This window comes from Oncorhynchus mykiss, chromosome 13 (genome assembly GCF_013265735.2).
Source record: "Oncorhynchus mykiss isolate Arlee chromosome 13, USDA_OmykA_1.1, whole genome shotgun sequence".
NCBI classification, from domain to species: Eukaryota; Metazoa; Chordata; class Actinopteri; order Salmoniformes; family Salmonidae; genus Oncorhynchus; species Oncorhynchus mykiss.
This window is the reverse complement of record NC_048577.1, coordinates 59,965,850-59,986,084: the sequence shown is the minus strand read 5'-3', so window position 1 is coordinate 59,986,084 and position 20,235 is coordinate 59,965,850. Positions and strand designations below refer to the sequence as shown.

At 43.8% G+C, this 20,235-nt stretch overlaps 1 protein-coding gene across 8 annotated transcripts in view; it reads right to left on the bottom strand.

Moving 5' to 3' along the window:
* Nucleotides 1-15,712: 15,712 nt before the first annotated feature.
* Nucleotides 15,713-20,235, bottom strand: part of LOC110486993 (tubulin epsilon and delta complex protein 2-like) — a 12,181-nt gene continuing 7,658 nt past the window's right edge. For 7 of the 8 annotated variants that reach the window (XM_021558875.2, XM_021558877.2, XM_036941766.1 and 4 more), the window contains exons 9-10: nt 17,359-17,567; nt 15,713-16,835 (exon numbers count right to left, since the gene is read on the bottom strand). In XM_021558875.2, coding sequence (XP_021414550.2) covers nt 16,701-16,835; nt 17,359-17,567 — 344 coding nt within the window. In that variant the 3' untranslated portion in view covers nt 15,713-16,700. The remainder of the gene's footprint in view (nt 16,836-17,358; nt 17,568-20,235) is intronic. The other variant, XM_036941765.1, reaches the window with a different exon arrangement.

The window sequence follows — 20,235 nt, the reverse complement described above, 5'->3', positions numbered from 1 at the left end:
CGATCATCAAGACAACCGTCAATATGTTAGTTCTATCGTCAAGACAACCATCAATATGTTAGTTCTATCATCAAGACAACCGTCAATATGTTAGTTCAATCATCAAGACAACCATCAATATGTTATATCGTCAAGACAACCATCAATATGTTAGTTATATCGTCAAGACAACCATCAATATGTTCTATTATCAAGACAATCAGCCCAAGTGGTGGTCTCAGTAACACTGTGTAGCCTCGCCTATTCATTCTCAGAACATCTATTGAGAGAAGCTAGATGAGTACACTGCCTCTATTCCCTAATGACACAAACCTGTACAGATCCTTTTAAAACACTGATTCATCAGTACGAAATGAGGATGGTCCAATCAAATCAATGCCAGTAATAAATCCTCACCACCGCAAGAGAGGGTTTCCCAGATCACAGAGCAGTTTCCTCATTTTTCAGGAACATTGAGGAAAGAGAGGAAAGGATGGAAAACCGGTCTTGGTGTGTGTTTGCGTGTGTGTGTGTTTGCTTGCGTATGTGTTGGTGTTTGTGTGTGTGTGTGCGTTTGTGTGTGTGTGTGTCTGTCGTGCTGCAGTAGTCCCAGTCTCCTCCAGTGGTCAGTCACAACAGGGTATTCCACGAGAGATGAGAAAAATGGTGAGGGGGGAGTGGGAAATGTTTGAATGGTAATAGTAATGTGAGGGAAGGAGGGTTGTCTCCCCCTGAGATAGCTGTCTGTCTGTCAGGGTCGAGGGAGGAGAGGGAGAGGAGGAGAGAGAGGGAGGAGAGGGAGAGGAGGAAAGAGAGGGAGGGAGACGCGGAGAGAGAGGGAAGAGAGGAGAGAGAGGAGAGAGAGGAGGGAGAGGAGGGAGAGGAGGAGAGGGAGAGGAGGAGAGAGAGGGAAGAGAGAGGAGAGGAGTAGAGGGAGAGGAGGAGAGAGAGGGAGGAGAGGGAGAGGAGGAGAGAGAGGGAGGAGAGGGAGAGGAGGAAAGAGAGGAGAGAGAGGAGGAAAGAGAGGAGAGAGAGGAGGAGAGAGAGAGAGGAGGAAAGAGAGGGAGGGAGATGCGGAGAGAGAGGGAAGAGAGGAGAGAGAGAGGAGAGAGAGAGGGAAGAGAGGAGAGAGAGAGGAGAGAGAGGAGGAGAGAGGGGGAGGAGAGGGAGAGGGAGAGGAGGAGAGAGAGGGAGGAGAGAGAGGGAGGAGAGGGAGAGGAGGAGAGAGAGGGAGAGAGAGGGAGAGGGAAATTCTCAGAAGAGCAGATGGAAACGGGTAACCCACAAGTGAGAGCCTTTTTCCATGCTCCAGCTCTCTCAAGGCACTGAAAAGGGGACGGGAGGGGTCCCTCAGAGTGGAGTGTCACCAAGTCAAAGTGTCCCTCGGTGGAATGTCCCCCCAGCAGTAATGTCCTTCATTTATCCCATCCTGTCCCCTGCTCGCTCTCTCTCTTTCTCTCTCTGTGAGAGAGGAGCTGAGGTCCTACGACTGCAGAAAAACTGACAGAGGTCAATGCTCATAGTCACACTACAGTGTGTCAGGTGTGCAGTGCAGTCACTCACTCAGCTCTCTCCACTCAGCTCTCTCCACTCCACTCTCAGAATGGCTGCATGGAGAAAAACATGCCTTTATGTCCCTTTTTCACTGCGAGGATTAATACCGGTGCTGGACCTGAAAACTCAGACTTTTGTGTTACCAATGGCTGAGGCAGAGACATGGTTTCCTTTGGGCCTTTATAACTCCATGTGGAATATTCTCCTCCTTGGTCTGTATTCCACAGTCTAGAATAGTAGTCTTTTCTGTGCCTCAGAAAGGCACAAAGGCACAGACAATGACCTACTACTGTAATACTGAAGGGGCTGGTCACTCTGTTCTAGTGTAATAGTGTAGATGTGTGATTTCTTTGTTCCATACATTAGTTATTGTGTTCTTACACTGGAAAAAGTCCACAGGTTCTGTACATACTCTTTCGGCCCAGTAGAATGTCTTTCTTGCACACACACACATACACACACTTACACAAATACACACAAATAAACACATCATTTTCCTGCCCTCTCCTGCTCCTCTCCTCGTCCCTCTACCACCAGCTGGCAGTAAGATCCTGGCGGACTCAGGTTCCACTCTCCTGTTGCGTAAAAAAAGCCCCAACACATTGCTGCAGTGTCACAGGACGAGTGAATGACGCGGGGCACTGACGCGGGTGCACTCCTCTTTCGGCCCGGTGTCGAGTTGCCGTCGCTGGCCCACTTTTCACCGGTCGGTCGGCTTGTCACCTGTCCTGGCTGGGAGGAATGTCGTGACTGACGCGGCCGGTGACGGCAGCACTGACTCCGGCAGCAGCTCGGCATAGCGGATTAAGTGTCTGTGAGGCTCCCGCTGCGTGTGTCAATGTGTGTGAGGGGGTCTCAGGGTGTGTGTGTGCATGTCTCCTGAGAGGTTGTTTTGACACTGGACACCTGCTGTCCGACTGTAAAAGCGCGTGTGTGTGAGGAGGTGGTGAACCCGCATGCCAGACCCATCCGTCTCTCCCTCTGTCTCTCTCTCCTCAGAGTTCCACAGGTACTTCCTCCGCCCGTCTGTCTGTCCGTGAACCCTGAGCCCTCATCCTCGCCACACCTCTTCCTGAGTCCTCATCCTCCTTCTCTTCACACCACTTCCTGTGTCCTCGTCCTCTCCACACCTCTTCCTGAGTCCTTGTTTTTTCTCCTCTCCACACCTCTTCCTGAGTCCTCCTCTCCACACCTCTTCCTGAGTCCTTGTTTTTCTCCTCTCCACACCTCTTCCTGAGTCCTCCTCTCCACACCTCTTCCTGAGTCCTTATCCTCCTCCTCTCCACACCTATTCCCGAGCTATGAGCTGAGCCAAGAGCAGCCAGGCTCCATAAAGACTAGGGAGGGCTGGTGGTGGTGGCTAGCCCATCCCCCTGGCGGTGCTCCCTTCCTGGGGCTTCTCTCCTGTCATGTCCCTGTGTGGTCAGAATATCCCAGGCTCCAGGTGTTCCTCACAAGGGGCACTGCTCTGAGGTAAAGGAGCTCCCTCCTCCTCCTCCTCCGGCTCCTGAAGCCCTCTCTTTCTTTTTCCTCTTCTTTCTCTTGTGGACCGTCCAGCAGGCGGCGGCGGTCAGTGTCAGCACCAGTCCGGCTATAAGCAACACTACCGTCACCACTTTGGTCAGGGGCAGGTCATTGTATGTGTAAGTAACAGCCGTGCCCGACACACCGATCACCAACGAGATGATGCCAAAGGGGAAGATGCAGCGATACCAGGACTTCTCCATGCCGCCCGTGGCCTGGGAAAGGCGCTCCAGACTGGATAGGACCTCTGGGCCTTTGGGCCCCTGGGCTTCCAGCTGGCTCAATGACTGATTGTCTTGTCCAGGGGTCGGGGCTCCTGGGGGCTGGGTTGGAGGCTGGCGGGCCAGTTTGCTAGTGGTGCAGCCCATCCTGTTGGACTAACCCGGCCTTCCGCAGGGGGAGAGGAGGTGGAGGCTGGAGGTGCAGACCAGGCAGCAGATCCTCCTGGAGCTGCCTCTGCCTCAGCTATCTTCTCCTCAGTAGTAGTCAGCACTGGCCTGAAGCAAGAAATAGAGACAACCAGAGGAGGTTTCTCTGTCTCAGAGCACAGAGGAGAAAGGGAGGAATAGGTAGAGTGGGAGGTATTGTGAGGTTTTGGTCATAAAGCGCAGAAATCCTACTCACACTCTCCCTGTCTCTTCCTCCCTCTCTCTCTGTCTCTCTGCTGCGTCTGCCCTGCTTGCTGCTGATTCTCTGGCTGCACATTGTACACTCTGCTGCCGGGACTGTAGGGGGATATATAAGGGGCCAGCGGAGGGGGTGGAGCCAGGGAGAGGAAAGTGGGCGGAACAAAGCCTCAGATTGGCCGCAGCACATGTGATGTCAAAGACCGGGGCAGGGAGGAATGGGGAGTGGTGGGAGAACAGGAAGCGGGAGGAGAGAAGAGGAAGGGGGAAGGGAGAAGAGGAGAAGAACAGTTTAACTGCTCCCTCTCCGTCTCGTCTCTCTCCATCCTTCCTCTCCTTTATTCTCTTTTTATCTCCATGCGGTAGAGAGAAAGTATCCCCTGGAGAATAGAAGAAACACCTACTGCTACGTTTTCTTCAGGGAGGGGAGCACGACTCTGCCAGGATTCAACTATAGAAAAGATACCAGCAGAGTGAGGTAGAGATAGCGTTTCTGTTTGATCAGAGTAGAGAGAGGAAGGGGAGTGTTTGGAGCGTCTGCCACCTCTCTCTCTCACACACACCTCGCCGCAACGGCACAGCTGTATCACGCTCGACATACTAATTATTCAACAACGGCATTCCCACTGCACCCTGCCACAACACAGAGGGACACGCACACAGATACATTTAGAAACACATTCACAGACAGACATACAGTCCATATATGAAAACCTATATTTATACCAACAAGATATCACAGTCGGACTTCATGCCCCAACGTCCTTGGACAAACGTTTATTTTTGACGAGTAAACTGACTTCATCTCCCAACGTTCTGTGACAAACACAGAAACAACTCTAGTGTGAAGTGTAGGCATTCATTCTGACTGGGTTAATTAGGGGTGAAGGTTTGGGATAGGGATGAAACAGAGACAACTCTGACTTGGTATATTGTTGTGGACGGATGGTGGAGTGGCGATGAGCTCCTGCTCTGTAGACTGTGGGTTGAATCCCAGTACAGGGATCTTGGGCTGGTTCTGACAGTGTCTCCCGACATCCAGTGGACCTGCACAAATGTCGAATTTCGCCTTGGATCTGGAGTGATCCTTCTGATTTCTACACAGATGCACGTAATAGTAAACACACTCAGCACCCATTCCTCCTCCTCCTCCGCCCACACACACGACGCAGCACCCTTTCCTCCTCCTCCACACACACGTACACAAAGCCTCCTGCCAAATGGCTAAATGGGATAAAGGCTACGTATGAATGACAGAGAGGCTAATCTCCTCTATACCACCAGGACCAGCCTCCGGAGACTTCAGCCTCTCTTCAAATGAAATCAATCCTGACAGCTCTGCCTCCCTAAGTCCTCTCCCAGCTCACCTAAACCCAGTTACAGAAAGATGCTTCACTACTGGTGGGTAAGGCTCTACTGGGATGACATTCTAACCAGTTTAAATATTGTTTCATTTAGAATACACGCTCATGGGATGAGTAGAAGACTGATTTGAATAATACATTAAACTCTATGGGATGGGATATATTCATTCAACTATGAATATTGTAAGCATGATTCTAATGAATGATTAGAACAGATAGTAGTTTTGTGTGTGGATGTGAGCTCCTTGATATGCAGGAGGAATGACAGTGTCATTTTAACTAAATTAACCATGTCATGCTAATCAGGAATGTCTCCTCTTAAAGCCGTCTACAAAGAGCCACACCATATGGTCCCAGACGTCTCCTCCAATGTGAACATGCTTATTTGTGCACAGTGTGTGTGTGTGTGTGTGTGTATGTACACTTGAAGTGGGAAGTTTACATACACCTTATCCAAATACATTTAAACTCAGTAAAAAAAGTCCCTGTCTTAGGTCAGTTAGGATCACCACTTAATTTTAAGAATGTGAAATGTCAGAATATTAGTAGAGAAAATGATTTATTTCAGCTTTTATTTCTTTCATCACATTCCTATTGGGCCAGAAGTTTACATACACTCAAATAGTATTTGGTAGCATTGCCTTTAAATTGCTTAACTTGGGTCAAATGTTTTGGGTAGCCTTCCACAAGCTTCCCACAATAAGTTGGGTGAATTTTGGCCCATTCCTCCTGACAGAGCAGGTGTAACTGAGTCAGGTATGTAGGCCTCCTTGCTCGCACATTTTCTATGGGATTGAGTTCAGGACTTTGTGATGGCCACTCCAATACCTTGACTTTGTTGTCCTTAAGCCATTTTGCCACAACTTTGGAAGTATGCTTGGGGTCATTGTCCATTTGGAAGACCCATTTGCGACCAAGCTTTAACTTCCTGACTGATGTCTTGAGATGTTGCTTCAATATATCCACATAATTTTCCTGCCTCATGCAGCCATCTATTTTGTAAAGTGCACCAGTCCCTCCTGCAGCAAAGCACTTCCACAACATGATGCTGCCACCCCCGTGTTTCACTTTTGGGATGGTGTTCTTCGGCTCGCAATCCTCTCCCTTTTTCCTCCAAACATAACGATGGTCATTATGGCCAAACGGTTCTATTTTTGTTTCATCAGACCGGAGGACATTTCTTCAAAAAGTACGATCTTTGTCCCCATATGCAGTTGCAAACCGTAGTCTGGCTTTTTTATGGCGGTTTTGGAGCAGTGGCTTCTTCCTTGCTGAGTGACCTTTCAGGTTATGTTGATATAGAACTCATTTACTGTGGATATAGATACTTTTGTACCTGTTTCATCCAGCATCTTCACAAGGTCCTTTGCTGTTGTTCTGGGATTGATTTGCACTTTTCGCACCAAAGTACGTTCATCTCTAGACAGAACGCGTCGCCTTCCTGAGCGGTATGATGGCTGTCTGGTCCCATGGTGTTTATGTTTGCGTATTATTGTTTTTACAGATGAACGTGGTACCTTCAGGCGTTTGAAAATTGCTCCCAAGGATGAACCAGACTTGTGGAGGTCAAAAAAATGTCTGAGGTCTTTTGATTTTCCTATGATGTCAAGCAAAGAGGCACTGAGTTTGAAGGTAGGCCTTGAAATACATCCACAGGTACACCTCCAATTGACTCAAATGATGTCAATTAGCATATCAGAAGCTTCTAAAGCCATGACATCCTTTTCTGGAATTTTCCAAACTGTTTGAAGGCACAGTCAACTTAGTGTTTGTAAACTTCTGGCCAACTGGAATTGTGATTCAGTGAACTATAAGTGAAATAATCTGTCTGTTAAAACTTGTTATGGCTGGGGGCAGTATTGAGTAGCTTGGATGAATAAGGTGCCCAGAGTTAACTGCCTGCTACTCAGGCCCAGTTGCTAATATATGCATACTATTTGGATAGAAAACATTCTGACGTTTATAAAACTGTTTGAATGATGTCTGTGAGTATAACAGAACTCATATGGCAGGCAAAAATCTGAGAAAAAATCCAACCGGGAAGTGGGAAATCTGAGGTTTGTAGTTTTTCAAGTCATTGCCAATCGAATATATAGTGTCTATGGGGTCATATTGCACTTCCTAAGGCTTCCACTAGATGTCAACAGTCTTTAGAACCCTGTTTGAGGCTTCTACTGTGAAGGAGGGGGGAATGAGAGCTGATTGAGTCAGTGGTCTGGCAGAGTGCCATGAGCTGATCACGCGCGCTCATGTGAGAGTTAGCTGCGTTCCATTGCATTTCTACAGACAAAGGAATTCTCCGGTTGGAACATTATTGAAGTTTATGATAAAAACATCCCAAAGATTGATTCTAGACTTCGTTTGACATGTTTCTACGAACTGTATGTAATATGACTTTTAGTCTGAATTTCGCCTGGATTTGCCCGTGCCTCGTGAGTTTGGAGTGTGTACTAAACGCGCAAACAAAAATGAGGTATTTAGACATAAATGATGGACTTTATTGAACAAATCAAACATTTATTGTGGAACTGGGATTCCTGTGAGTGCATTCTGATGAAGATCATCAAAGGTTAGTGATTAATTTTATCTCTATTTCTGCTTTTTGTGACTCCTCTCTTTGGCTGGAAAAATGACTGTGTTTTTCTGTGACTAGGTGCAGACCTAACATAATCGTTTGGTGTGCTTTTGTGGTAAAGCCTTTTTGAAATCGGACACTGTGGTGGGATTAACAACAAGTTTACCTTTAAATGGTGTAAAATACTTGTATGTTTGAGGAATTTTAATTATGAGATTTCTGTTTTGAATTTGGCGTTTTAACAATTGTTGATGAGAACCAGTTCATAGACAGGGGATAACTAGTTATTGATGTCAGCCATTGATGAGAACCAGTTCATAGACTCGGGGATAACTGGTTATTGATGAGAACCAGTTCATAGACTCGGGGAAAACTGGTTATTGATGAGAACCAGGTCATAGACTCGGGGATAACTGGTTATTGATGTCAGCCATTGATGAGAACCAGTTCATAGACTCGGGATAACTGGTTATTGATGTCAGCCATTGATGAGAACCAGGTCATAGACTCGGGGATAACTAGTTATTGATGAGAACCAGTTCATAGACAGGGGATGACTGGTTATTGATGAGAACCAGTTCATAGACAGGGGATAACTGGTTATTGATGAGAACCAGTTCATAGACAGGGGATAACTGGTTATTGATGTCAGCCATTGATGAGAACCAGTTCATAGACAGGGGATAACTAGTTATTGATGTCAGCCATGGAATAGAAGTCCACCTACATTCTTTACCTGTCATCATGTCTCGCTCATGTCTGGCGGCAGATTAACAAAATATCCCACCAGACTACCAGAGAGGCGGAGGGCGTCACCCACAACCATAGAAATAAAACTAATTCTATGGTCACAATCACAGGAGGTTGGAGGCTCCTTAATTGGGGGGGACGGGCTTGTGGTAACGGCTGGAGAGCAATGGATGGGATGGTATCAAATACATCAAACACATGGTTTTCATGTGTCTGATGCCATTCCATTCGCTCCATTACAGCCTCCATTACAGCCTCCACTGGTCACAACAACCTGAAGGGGGTTTACTGAGGGGTCAGGTGACTGTCAAAGACCTATTAGTATTATTTATTTACCAAAACTCCTTGGTTTCAACATAAACAAAGAGAGTTGTGGAACACACTTTCCTCCATAGTCTGAAAGGAAATAAGAGGACATGGGAATAGATCTCTCTCCCCCCCCCCCCCCCCCACACACACACACACACACACACACACTGACAAGATTGAACCTTTATTGGGATGTTCCTCCCTGGCCTTGGTTGAGAAGCTCTCTGTGACGGAGTAAACTGACACACAGGCAGGGATGTTCCTCCCTGGCCTTGGTTGAGAACTTCTCTGTGATGGAGTAAACTGACACACAGGCAGGGATGTTCCTCCCTGGCCTTGGTTGAGAAGCTCTCTGTGATGGAGTAAACTGACACACAGGCAGGGATGTTCCTCCCTGGCCTTGGTTGAGAACTTCTCTGTGATGGAGTAAACTGACACACAGGCAGGGATGTTCCTCCCTGGCCTTGGTTGAGAAGCTCTATGTGACGGAGTAAACTGACACACAGGCAGGGATGTTCCTCCCTGGCCTTGGTTGAAAAGCTCTCTGTGACAGAGTAAACTGACACACAGGCAGGGATGTTCCTCCCTGGCCTTGGTTGAGAAGCTCTCTGTGATGGAGTAAACTGACACACAGGCAGGGATGTTCCCCCCTGGCCTTGGTTGAGAAGCTCTCTGTGATGGAGTAAACTGACACACAGGCAGGGATGTTCCTCCCTGGCCTTGGTTGAGAAGCTCTCTGTGATGGAGTAAACTGACACACAGGCAGGGATGTTCCTCCCTGGCCTTGGTTGAGAAGCTCTCTGTGATGGAGTAAACTGACACACAGGCAGGGATGTTCCTCCCTGGCCTTGGTTGAGAAGCTCTCTGTGATGGAGTAAACTGACACACAGGCAGGGATGTTCCTCCCTGGCCTTGGTTGAGAAGCTCTCTGTGACGGAGTAAACTGACACACAGGCAGGGTGGTCAGGGAGGAAGTCAAATAATAAACCATTGCTGGAGGGGTAATTGATGAAACAGCGTGACTCAACACTAGCTGCCTGCTGTAACTGAATACCAACAGAGAAAGAGATACAGGAGATTTAGGAGGAGAGGAGGGGGATGGATGGGGGAGAGAAGGGCCGGGGGCGTCAGAGAAGAGTGGGAGAGAGAGGAGAAAGAAGGCTCAATGAAAAACGAGGTGGATTCTTGGTAACGCAGCATGGTTTCTGTGGCTGTGTACTTGGACACGGCAGTTTATAAAGCAGTATGGGTTTTGTACATCTGCCCCCCCACCCCACCCCACCCCCCCATTCAAATTACAGAGAGGATGGATAGATTAAAGGGCCAGGCGGAGAAAGAATAGAGTAGAGGATAATTCAATTCAAACAACATCAGTTGTCTCCTTCCTAAAATGACTAGAAGAAAAAGCAAAAGGCAGAGAGAAAGACACCAGTTGAGTAGAAGAATATAGAACAGTTACACAGAAAACTTCAACGTTCGTTTATTTTGTTACTATTTTTCCTTTAGTTTATTAAGCTAAATTTGTTTGTTGGTTAAGAGCACGTAAGCAAGCATTTCACGGTAGGGTCTACACCGGTTGTATTCGGCGCATGTGACAAATACAATTTAATTCCACCACTTTTCAACCTCATTTTCATTATCTCCAGCACAATACCAGTTTCTAAGTTTTGTAGTAAAAATATACAGTAAAGTGTAACAGTTCTACCCGATGGCATCAAAAGATGAGATTCGTAGTGATGTGGGGAGCAAGAAAATACCCTTAACTGGCTAGAAACTAGTTGTTTTTCCTTCATTTAATCCTACCCTGTGATGTCACAGAGAAGCATTTTTTAAGAACTCTTATCTTTTTAATCACAGAAATGCATGTTGACACTGGTATAATAATGAATTTGAGGTTGAAAAGTTGCAGAATTGCCCTTTACGTAAAGACTAGGACAATGCTGAAAATTGTTCAGTTGTCTGAAGCATACATACTACAGTATGTCACCTGGGCGGGACTTGTGTCAGGCAAACGGGAACACAGGAAGGCTGAGTTGAGTGGGCTCACCGGGACCTCTGTGTGTTGCAAATTTATGTTGACATTATTAATGCCTGCCGCTTAGTGCTTTCCTGTCTCCCCTCTTCACACGCCCTGGCCTAAACTGAAGCTCTTATCAAGACAGAATCCTCCCTTTTGCTGGGAATCCAGCCCTTCCCACACAGGGACTGCCAACCACAATTATACAGACACATAGTTCATTTTTACTCAATAACACGGTATTTATCCCCTCAGGGGCAATTAAGAAAGGCATAGTTATAAATCACAGTGGATGCTTTGATAAAATGTTTGGGAGAGTTTCCCATTCAATAATGGATTGATATACAGTAGCATCATGATTAAATAAATAATAACAATATGTTCTGATAGGAATGGCAAACGGGCCCATAAAACCACTGACAGAGCATGTGTGTAGTAGTGAAAGACCTACTGGTGAATACCAGTACCATAGCAGAAACAGAAGATTGTGACAGAGCTAGCACTTGATAGAATCATTTCTAAATGAATAATGATCAGTGCCCTCATCACTCTACTGTAGCAGAGGAAAATTACCCGTTTATCGGAATAGAGCTGTTGGTAAGGAAGAGCCAGTCGTCACTGACTACCACAGCCATAAACCCAGCCTATTTGTACAAGTTCTCTAATTAAAATCTGATTTTCAACCTAACCCTAACATTAACCACATTCCTAACTCTAGCCTTATGTTAAGACCAAAAAGCAAATTTGTGTTAACCAATTTTGACTTTGTGGCTGTGCTATCTAATGGAAAACAGAAAATCCCCACTCTATTCCATTGTGTGCCTCTGAACACCACCCTCGTGTCACCATGACTACTATCCTGCTGTATGCTATTACGTCACTTTGTCTCTTTCTGGTGAGAAACCTGCTGACCCCAGCTGACAACCATCTAAGTAGCTTTCCATGGAACCTGTTCCCCTGGTGACTCAGTCACCCTGGAGGGGTGTATGTGTGTGTGTGTATGTGTATGTGTGTGTGAGGTCTGGTGCAGCAGCGCATACTCACCCACGACCCGCTGTGTAAACCCGGCGCCACCTGTCGCCCAGTCTGGACCAGCTTGTGCCATCCTCACGTCATTTGACCGTGGGTAGACTGGGCACGCATTGAATTGGTCCTTTTTATCCTCTCTAGGCCCCCGCTACCTCTCACACCCACCCTCATAATCTCTCATATCGCATCAGAGGAAAGCCCCCAAAAATTGTCAGACTCCAGTCACCCAAGTCATAAACTGTTTTCTCTGCTACCGCACAACAAGCGGTACCGGAGCGTCGTCTAGGACCAAAAGGCTCAGCTTCTACCTCCAAGCCATAAGACTGCTGAACAATTAATAAAATGGCCACCGGACTATTGACATTGACACCTCCACCACCCCTCCATTTGTTTTGTACACTGCTGCTACTCGCTGTTTATTATCTATGCATAGTCACTTCACCCCTACCTACTTGTACAAACTACTTTGGCTAACCTGGACCCCCGCACACTGACTCGGTACCGGTACCCACTGTGTATAGCCTCGTTATTGTTATTTTATTGTGTTATTTATCTTTTTTTTTACTTTAGTTTATTTGGTAAATATTTTCTTAACCAACAGTGCAGTTCAAAATAGAGTTAGGGGCTTGTAAGTAAGCATTTCAATGTAAGGTCCACACTTACATGTAAGGTCTACTTGTTGTATTCAGTGCATGTGACAATAAAAAAAATGTTTGACAGACCCATCACTTCATATTCTATCACAACAGATCCTAGGATCAGATAGAATATTAGATGTGGTCATACCTGTCACGACTTCCGCCGAAGCCGGTCCCCCCCCCCCTTTTCGGGCGGTGTTTGGTGGTCGACGTCACCGACCTTCTAGCCATCGCTGATCCATTTTTCATTTTCCATTGGTTTTGTCTTGTCTTCCTTCACACCTGGTTCCAATCCCATCAATTACATGTTGTGTATCTCTGTTTCCCCTCATGTCCTTGTCAGAGATTGTTTTATTGTATGTTATGTGCAGGTCATGTGTCGGTGTGCGACCGGTTTGGTACCCACTTATATTATTTTTGGTATATTTTGGAGTTTTATGAGCACTTATTAAACGACTCCGTTTATACCAAGTTGGTTTTCCTGCGCCTGACTTCCCTGCCACCGACATGCACCCATTACATACCAGACCCATACAGGATGTAGAAATCTGATCCAGAAGCAGACAGGATGGGAATGTCAGTCAAAATGTATGAAACAGCAGACAGAGACTATTCCTCTTAGATTAGGCATGGATTCTGGCCAGTAAAAGACACAGATCAAGTTTGTGGCTATGACTATGGAGATGAACAGACAGCTGGTCCCGTAGGCCTTACCCTTCAATGTTGGCCGATCTGAAGGGCCTCGTAGGGCCTACCTCTTCCCCATATTGCTTACACTTTAAACAACTGCAAACACCAAAGGATTAGGTTAGGGCCAAGGGGAAGAGGTAGGGAGTGAATTGGGACTGGCACTTGGTGCGTGCCACAGGAGGTTGGTGGCACCATAATTTGGGAGGACAGGCTCATAGTAATGGCTGGAGCGGAATAGTGGTATCAAATACATCAAACACGTGGTTTCCATGGTGCCATTCCATTTGCTCCGTTCCAGTCATTATGAGCCGTCCTCCCCTCAGCAGCCTCCACTGGTTCGTACCTACACCACCTGACGACCGATGGCGTGTTGGCCGGGCAGATGAGGCTCATGCTGTTGATCTACCTCTTCAGCCCTCCCCAGCCGTCATTAAACTGTTTTGCCAAGTTTTTCCCCACTGGATTTTTGCTTGCTTGTCCTATTCACAGTACCCCTGGCGTGTTTTGAATGCAGCCCAGGGCCAGGATGGATAATAGTGAATCTCCTACATTGTTCTCCTTCCACACCACTCCACAGACCAGAAGGACAGAGTTAGTTTCGGCCTTCTTTACCCACATGAGTCACCTGCCACCATATTTGCTGCCTTATATGAGCAAACTCTGCAAACTCCTGTTGTATTAGCCACAGTGCTTCCTGTTGTATTAGCCACAGTGCTTCCCGTTGTATTAGCCACAGTGCTTCCCGTTGTATTAGCCACAGTGCTTCCCGTTGTATTAGCCACAGTGCTTCCCGTTGTATTAGCCACAGTGCTTCCCGTTGTATTAGCCACAGTGCTTCCCGTTGTATTAGCCACAGTGCTTCCCGTTGTATTAGCCACAGTGCTTCCCGTTGTATTAGCCACAGTGCTTCCCGTTGTATTAGCCACAGTATTCATTTTGGGGGAAAAAATGGTGTACTTGATATTTAAAATTAAAACTTAACATGCATTAGATAGATAAGAGGGAATGTAGTCTGTACAACAAGTACTAATGTACTGTCTGTAGTCCGTATAACAAGTATTAATGTACTGTCTGTAGTCCGTATAACAAGTATTAATGTACTGTATGAAGTCTGAATAACAAGTACTAATGTACTGTATGAAATCTGTATAACAAGTACTAATGTACTGCATGTAGTCTGTATAACAAGTACTAATGTACTGTATGAAGTCTGTATAACAAGTACTAATGTACTGTGAATCTGTATAACAAGTGCTAATGTACTGCATGTAGTCTGTATAACATGTACTAATGTACTGCATGTAGTCTGTATAACAAATACTAATGTACTGCATGTAGTCTGTATAACAAGTACTAATGTACTGTATGAAGTCTGTATAACAAGTACTAATGTACTGTCTGTATAACAAGTACTAATGTACTGTATGAAGTCTGTATAACATGTACTAATGTACTGTATGAAGCCTGTATAACATGTACTAATGTACTGCATGTAGTCTGTATAACAAGTACTAATGTACTGCATGTAGTCTGTATAACAAGTACTAATGTACTGCATGTAGTCTGTATAACAAGTACTAATGTACTGCATGTAGTCTGTATAACAAGTACTAATGTACTGTATGAAGTCTGTATAACAAGTACTAATGTACTGCATGTAGTCTGTATAACAAGTACTAATGTACTGCATGTAGTCTGTATAACAAGTACTAATGTACTGTATGAAGTCTGTATAACAAGTACTAATGTACTGTATGTAGTCTGTATAACAAGTACTAATGTACGGCATGTAGTCTGTATAACAAGTACTAATGTACTGCATGTAGTCTGTATAACAAGTACTAATGTACTATCTGTAGTCTGTATAACAAGCACTAATGTACTGTCTGTAGTATGTATAACAAGTACTAATGTACTGCATGTAGTCTGTATAACAAGTACTAATGTACTGTATGAGTCTGTATAACAAGTGCTAATGTACTGTATGAGTCTGTATAACAAGAGCTAATATACTGTATGTAGTCTGTATAACAAGTACTAATGTACTGCATGTAGTCTGTATAACAAGTACTAATGTACTGTATGAGTCTGTATAACAAGTATTAATGTACTGTATGTAGTCTGTATAACAAGTACTAATGTACTGCACGTAGTCTGTATAACAAGTACTAATGTACTGCACGTAGTCTGTATAACAAGTACTAATGTACTGCACGTAGTCTGTATAACAAGTACTAATGTACTGCATGTAGTCTGTATAACAAGTACTAATGTACTGTATGAGTCTGTATAACAAGTATTAATGTACTGTATGTAGTCTGTATAACAAGTACTAATGTACTGCACGTAGTCTGTATAACAAGTACTAATGTACTGCACGTAGTCTGTATAACAAGTACTAATGTACTGCACGTAGTCTGTATAACAAGTACTAATGTACTGCACGTAGTCCGTATAACAAGTACTAATGTACTGCACATAGGCTGTTTTTGACTTGAAAGGCGTGTCATGGGTAAAGCGCCACCTGCTGACAAATATAAAATCACAGCATCTGTCAGTGACCCTAACTTAGTTGACCTACAACATTTTTACTTAAATTATTCAACTAAAATTATTACACATTTGTAGATGTAGACTACCGAATGGAAAATGCAAAGTAACTTTTTCAATATCCATCAATTTTAATAATTGAATCTAATTATAGGAGTCTTACAATATTTTTCAAAAGGAACAATGTAAAACCAAAATGCTCAATCTCTCCAAATAAATACACAGATTGACATTCCCAACACCAAAAAATGCCTCTTTTCAGAAGATTCTCCATTCTTCTTCCTCTGTTCTCAGTGTCCCCTCCTAAGACATACCATTCATTGGTCTATTCTTCAATAGTCTTTCTTGGTCGTGTTCATTAGGCACCAAATGGAAGAACACCGAATGAAACAGGGAGAGGCTACCTGGACTTGTCCAATTAGAAACGTTCATTTGTTTCCTGCTGCATTGTGTGCCCTAATAAACATGACCCAGGTGATTTGGCCTGTTCAGTTCATTTGTTTCCTGCTGCATTGTGTGCCCTAATAAACATGACCCAGGTGATTTGGCCTGTTCAGTTCATTTCTTTCCTGCTGCATTGTGTGCCCTAATAAACATGACCCAGGTGATGTGGCCTGTTCAGTTCATTTGCTTTCTGCTGCATTGTGTGCCCTAATAAACATGACCCAGGTGATTTGGCCTGTTCAGTTCATTTGCTTTCTGCTGCATTGTGTGCCCTAATAAACATGACCCAGGTGATGTGGCCTGTTCAGTTCATTTGTTTCCTGCTGCATTGTGTGCCCTAATAAACATGACCCAGGTGATGTGGCCTGTTCAGTTCATTTGTTTCCTGCTGCATTGTGTGCCCTAATAAACATGACCCAGGTGATGTGGCCTGTTCAGTTCATTTGCTTTCTGCTGCATTGTGTGCCCTAATAAACATGACCCAGGTGATTTGGCCTGTTCAGTTCATTTGCTTTCTGCTGCATTGTGTGCCCTAATAAACATGACCCAGGTGATGTGGCCTGTTCAGTTCATTTGTTTCCTGCTGCATTGTGTGCCCTAATAAACATGACCCAGGTGATTTGGCCTGTTCAGTTCATTTGACCTGCTCCTTTAGTCAGGTTCTGTGTCCAGAACCAGAGTAGGAAACATCACCCCTCCCTCTCCAAGCAGGGAGTAAATGTCACGGAGCGCGGCGGGGTTGGGAAGTCCAGGAGCGGAGGGCATGACCATGGTGTCAGAGAGAGCCTGTCAGAGAAACAGAACACACACACACCAAAAAAGTGACTAATGCATACATACACATAGATGCAAAATCACAGTATTGACCTTTGTGGAGAAATCCTTGTTCCTTTTAACATGGCACAGGTGTGTAATGGCATGGCTCTTGGTAGAAATATGCAAAGGGTGTGTTATTAGCTACCTGATACAGGTGTGTGTGTGTATGAGACAATGTGCCTCTTATCTGATGCAGGCATGTGAGTGTATGTATGAGACAGATGTGCCTCTTGCCTGATACAGGTGTGTGAGAGAGATGTGCCTCTTACCTGATGCAGGTGTGTGTGTATGTATGAGACAGATGTGCCTCTTACCTGATACAGGTGTGTATGTATGTATGAGACAGATGTGCCTCTTACCTGATACAGGTGTGTATGTATATATGAGACAGACGTGCCTCTTACCTGATACAGGTGTGTATGTATGTATGAGACAGATGTGCCTCTTACCTGATACAGGTGTGTGTGTATGTATGAGACAGATGTGCCGCTACCTGATGCAGGTGCACCTCCTGCTGTAGCAGCTCCACTCGCAACCTCAGCCTCTCCACCTCCTGGAGCTCTGCCTGGCTGGTGTAGGTCAGGGTGGGGGGCAAGGGGGTCACCCCACTCAGGTCACCCCACTCACCCTTACTCCTGACGGGGCAGAACGCGCCCGCTCCTTCCCCCTTCAGCCTCCTCCATCGATCCCATGCCTCCCGCTCTGGTCGGAAAAATTGATTATTTTTAGAGTGAGAGGAGCGTGAGCAACCAAAGCCGAAATCGCTTGCGCCTCCTGTGTGCTTGCTGCTCCCTCAGCTTTAAATAGCAGGGACAAGCCAAGCATTGCGCGGACTGACGGCTTTAAAACCTCAGTCACATTCACACAGGGGGACCAGAGAAGGAGCCTCACCATCACATTCACACAGGGGGACCTGAGAAGGAGCCTCACCGTCACATTCACACAGGGGGACCTGAGAAGGAGCCTCACCGTCACATTCACACAGGGGGACCTGAGAAGGAGCCTCACCGTCACATTCACACAGGGGGACCTGAGAAGGAGCCTCACCGTCACATTCACACAGGGGGACCTGAGAAGGAGCCTCACCGTCACATTCACACAGGGGGACCTGAGAAGGAGCCTCACCGTCACACAATCTCAAAAGGAGACCAAGGAAGCCAGAATAAATCTGGTGTAACTGACGGTTTCTATTTTCATTATCCATAAGTCAAGACAGTGAGGGGTTCATTTAGCTCGTTAGTGTGTGTCCGCGTGAAGATTGACTCTCAGGGAGCACATTTCTCCATTGGAGGATGGTGACCTGAGAATGAATCTGCTGTTGTCTGTTGACTCAAGAAAATGCCATTCTATTGTTGGACATTTACACTGAATTGAACTGTCCCAAAATAAAATGCTGCATCATAATCTGACTACCGGAATATAGATTAGAGATCAATTATAAAAATGATACAGTTCCTTCAGAATGAATACCAGAATGTAGATTAGAGATCAATTATAAAAATGATACAGTTCCTTCAGAATGAATACCAGAATGTAGATTAGAGATCAATTATAAAAATGATACAGTTCCTTCAGAATGAATACCAGAATATAGATTAGAGATCAATTATAAAAATGATACAGTTCCTTCAGAATGAATACCAGAATGTAGATTAGAGATCAATTATAAAAATGATACAGTTCCTTCAGAATGAATACCAGAATATAGATTAGAGATCAATTATAAAAATGATACAGTTCCTTCAGAATGAATACCAGAATGTAGATTAGAGATCAATTATAAAAATGATACAGTTCCTTCAGAATGAATACCAGAATATAGATTAGAGATCAATTATAAAAATGATACAGATCCTTCAGAATGAATACCAGAATGTAGATTAGAGATCAATTATAAAAATGATACAGTTCCTTCAGAATGAATACCAGAATATAGATTAGAGATCAATTATAAAAATGATACAGATCCTTCAGAATGAATACCAGAATATAGATTAGAGATCAATTATAAAAATGATACAGTTCCTTCAGAATGAATACCAGAATGTAGATTAGAGATCAATTATAAAAATGATACAGTTCCTTCAGAATGAATACCAGAATATAGATTAGAGATCAATTATAAAAATGATACAGGTCCTTCAGAATGAATACCAGAATATAGATTAGAGATCAATTATAAAAATGATACAGTTCCTTCAGAATGAATACCAGAATATAGATTAGAGATCAATTATAAAAATGATACAGTTCCTTCAGAATGAATACCAGAATATAGATTAGAGATCAATTATAAAAATGATACAGTTCCTTCAGAATGAATACCAGAATATAGATTAGAGATCAATTATAAAAATGATACAGATCCTTCAGAATGAATACCAGAATATAGATTAGAGATCAATTATAAAAATGATACAGTTCCTTCAGAATGAATACCAGAATATAGATTAGAGATCAATTATAAAAATGATACAGATCCTTCAGAATGAATACCAGAATATAGATTAGAGATCAATTATAAAAATGATACAGTTCCTTCAGAATGAATACCAGAATATAGATTAGAGATCAATTATAAAAATGATACAGTTCCTTCAGAATGAATACCAGAATATAGATTAGAGATCAATTATAAAAATGATACAGTTCCTTCAGAATGAATACCAGAATATAGATTAGAGATCAATTATAAAAATGATACAGTTCCTTCAGAATGAATACCAGAATATAGATTAGAGATCAATTCTAAAAATGATACAGTTCCTTCAGAATGAATACCAGAATATAGATTAGAGATCAATTATAAAAATGATACAGATCCTTCAGAATGAATACCAGAATATAGATTAGAGATCAATTATAAAAATGATACAGATCCTTCAGAATGAATACCAGAATATAGATTAGAGATCAATTATAAAAATGATACAGATCCTTCAGAATGAATACCAGAATGTAGATTAGAGATCAATTATAAAAATGATACAGTTCCTTCAGAATGAATACCAGAATATAGATTAGAGATCAATTATAAAAATGATACAGTTCCTTCAGAATGAATACCAGAATATAGATTAGAGATCAATTATAAAAATGATACAGTTCCTTCAGAATGAATACCAGAATGTAGATTAGAGATCAATTATAAAAATGATACAGTTCCTTCAGAATGAATACCAGAATGTAGATTAGAGATCAATTATAAAAATGATACAGTTCCTTCAGAATGAATACCAGAATATAGATTAGAGATCAATTATAAAAATGATACAGATCCTTCAGAATGAATACCAGAATATAGATTAGAGATCAATTATAAAAATGATACAGTTCCTTCAGAATGAATACCAGAATATAGATTAGAGAT